A 2500-nucleotide genomic window follows, 5' to 3' on the forward strand; every position below is an offset into this window, starting at 1 on the left:
TGTGTGTGTGTGTGTGTGTGTGTGTGTGTGTGTGTGTGTGTGTATGACTCATCCGTGGTAATTACTGTGTCTGGGTCGTTATGTGTGAGGCTATCAAGGCTGATCTATAAATAGAATAGACACACACATGCACACACACACACAGACACTTGACATTTTGGACATTTTAACCATGTAACAGCTGCTTTTATCCCCAGTCTCCCTGGAGTAACTGAGGGTTAGACAGTCTCCCTGGAGTAACTGAGGGTTAGACAGTCTCCCTGGAGTAACTGAGGGTTAGACAGTCTCCCTGGAGTAACTGAGGGTTAGACAGTCTCCCTGGAGTAACTGAGGGTTAGACAGTCTCCCTGGCTGGAGTAACTGAGGGTTAGACAGTCTCCCTGGAGGAACTGAGGGTTAGACAGTCTCCCTGGAGTAACTGAGGGTTAGACAGTCTCCCTGGAGTAACTGAGGGTTAGACAGTCTCCCTGGAGTAACTGAGGGTTAGACAGTCTCCCTGGAGTAACTGAGGGTTAGACAGTCTCCCTGGAGTAACTGAGGGTTAGACAGTCTCCCTGGAGTAACTGAGGGTTAGACAGTCTCCCTGGAGTAACTGAGGGTTAGACAGTCTCCCTGGAGTAACTGAGGGTTAGACAGTCTCCCTGGAGTAACTGAGGGCTAGACAGTCTCCCTGGATTAACTGAGGGTTAGACAGTCTCCCTGGAGTAACTGAGGGTTAGACAGTCTCCCTGGAGTAACTGAGGGTTAGACAGTCTCCCTGGAGTAACTGAGGGTTAGACAGTCTCCCTGGAGTAACTGAGGGTTAGACAGTCTCCCTGGAGTAACTGAGGGCTAGACAGTCTCCCTGGATTAACTGAGGGTTAGACAGTCTCCCTGGAGTAACTGAGGGTTAGACAGTCTCCCTGGAGTAACTGAGGGTTAGACAGTCTCCCTGGAGTAACTGAGGGTTAGACAGTCTCCCTGGAGTAACTGAGAGTTAGACAGTCTCCCTGGAGTAACTGAGGGTTAGACAGTCTCCCTGGAGTAACTTAGGGCTGAGTGCCTTACTCAAGAACACACTAGTGGTGGTGTTCCCAGGTCAAGGACACACTAGTGGTGGTGTTCCCTGGTTTTACTCAAAGACACACTAGTGGTGGTGTTCCCAGGTCTTACTCAAGGACACACTTACTAGTGGTGGTGTTCATTTACATTTACATTTTTGGCATTTAGCAGACGCCTTATTCCAAAGCGACTTACAATCAATACATTTGAATACTAAGCATGCGAATCAGCAGTCCACTATTCGTTGCAGGAAGAGTACTCTAGCTCGGGCCCGGGGCCACTGATAGAAGGAAAAACCTTCTCCCTATTATCGCCTTCTACCCCTTTTTTTTTTTACTGGAGAAACTGAGAAACAGTACAAGGGGGGCAGTAGAAGTTCTTAGGGACACAGTAGAGGGGAAAGCGGGTGTCTTTAGGAGACGTAGTGGTGAGGGTCAGAAGATGTCTCAGGAGGAGCAGTTAAGATGTAACCTGAAAAGATGGGTCTTCAGTCTACGACGGAAGATGGGTAGTGACTCTGCCGTTCTGACGGCCGTGGGGAGCTCATTCCACCAGCGGGGAGCCAGTGTTGTGAAGAGACGTGATCGGGCAGCCCGACTGCTGTGTAGAGGAGGTGGGGCCAGTCGGCCAGCCGAGGTGGAGGAACGGAGTGAGCGGGCAGGGGTTTGGGGGGGTTACCATTTCCTTCAGGTAGGCAGGGGCTGTCCCTTTAGCTGCCTGGTATGCAAGCACCAGGGTCTTGAATCTGATGCGAGCTGCTATCGGGAGCCAGTGCAGGGTGCGAAGGAGAGGGGTGACATGCGAGTATTTGGGGAGGTTGAATACCAGCCGGGCAGCAGCATTCTGGATGAGCTGCAGAGGTCTAATGGCTGAAGCGGGGAGCCCAGCCAGGAGTACATTGCAGTAATCCAGGCGGGAGATGACCAGTGTTCCCAGGTGGGATTTGACCTCATGACCTTCTGACCACCTGTCTCTCCTCCCCCCCCCCCCAGATGTGGCGGTGCCCCACCCAGATAAGAAGAGCATCATGATGTACGTGACGTCACTGTTCCAGGTCCTGCCACAGGGGGTCACTATGGAGGCCATACAGGAAGTGGAGACGCTACCGCGCTCCAGGCTCCTCCCCCCGGACGAACACACACACACTCTCACACAGCAGCGCTACTCACAGCAGGTACACACACACTCACACACACACACAAACACACACACACACACACACACACACACACACACAGCAGCGCTACTCACAGCAGGTACACTTAGATTTAAATATTTTAAGATCGGAGGTTTTGTTCGATATATATACATATATATATATATATGTATATATATGTAATATATGTAATTAGGAGGATTTTGAATTCACTATAGTCGTTCAGTGAGAGGGCTATGTAGATTTGAGTGTCATCTGCATAGTTGTGGTAGGCAATTTTGTTCTTTTTTATGATGTGTCCCA

At 50.4% G+C, this 2500-nt stretch overlaps 1 protein-coding gene across 1 annotated transcript in view; it reads left to right on the forward strand.

Moving 5' to 3' along the window:
- The window catches only part of LOC308165698 (dystrophin-like), a gene marked incomplete at both ends in the record, with an annotated part of 206299 nt that overhangs the window by 39993 nt on the left and 163806 nt on the right, over positions 1–2500 (forward strand). The window contains 1 exon segment of the mRNA XM_080539847.1: positions 2034–2215. Within this exon segment, the coding sequence (XP_080395973.1) occupies positions 2034–2215 (182 nt within the window).

Source organism: Nansenia antarctica, assembly GCF_963989245.1.
Source record: "Nansenia antarctica genome assembly, chromosome: 9".
Classification (NCBI taxonomy): domain Eukaryota; kingdom Metazoa; phylum Chordata; class Actinopteri; order Argentiniformes; family Microstomatidae; genus Nansenia; species Nansenia antarctica.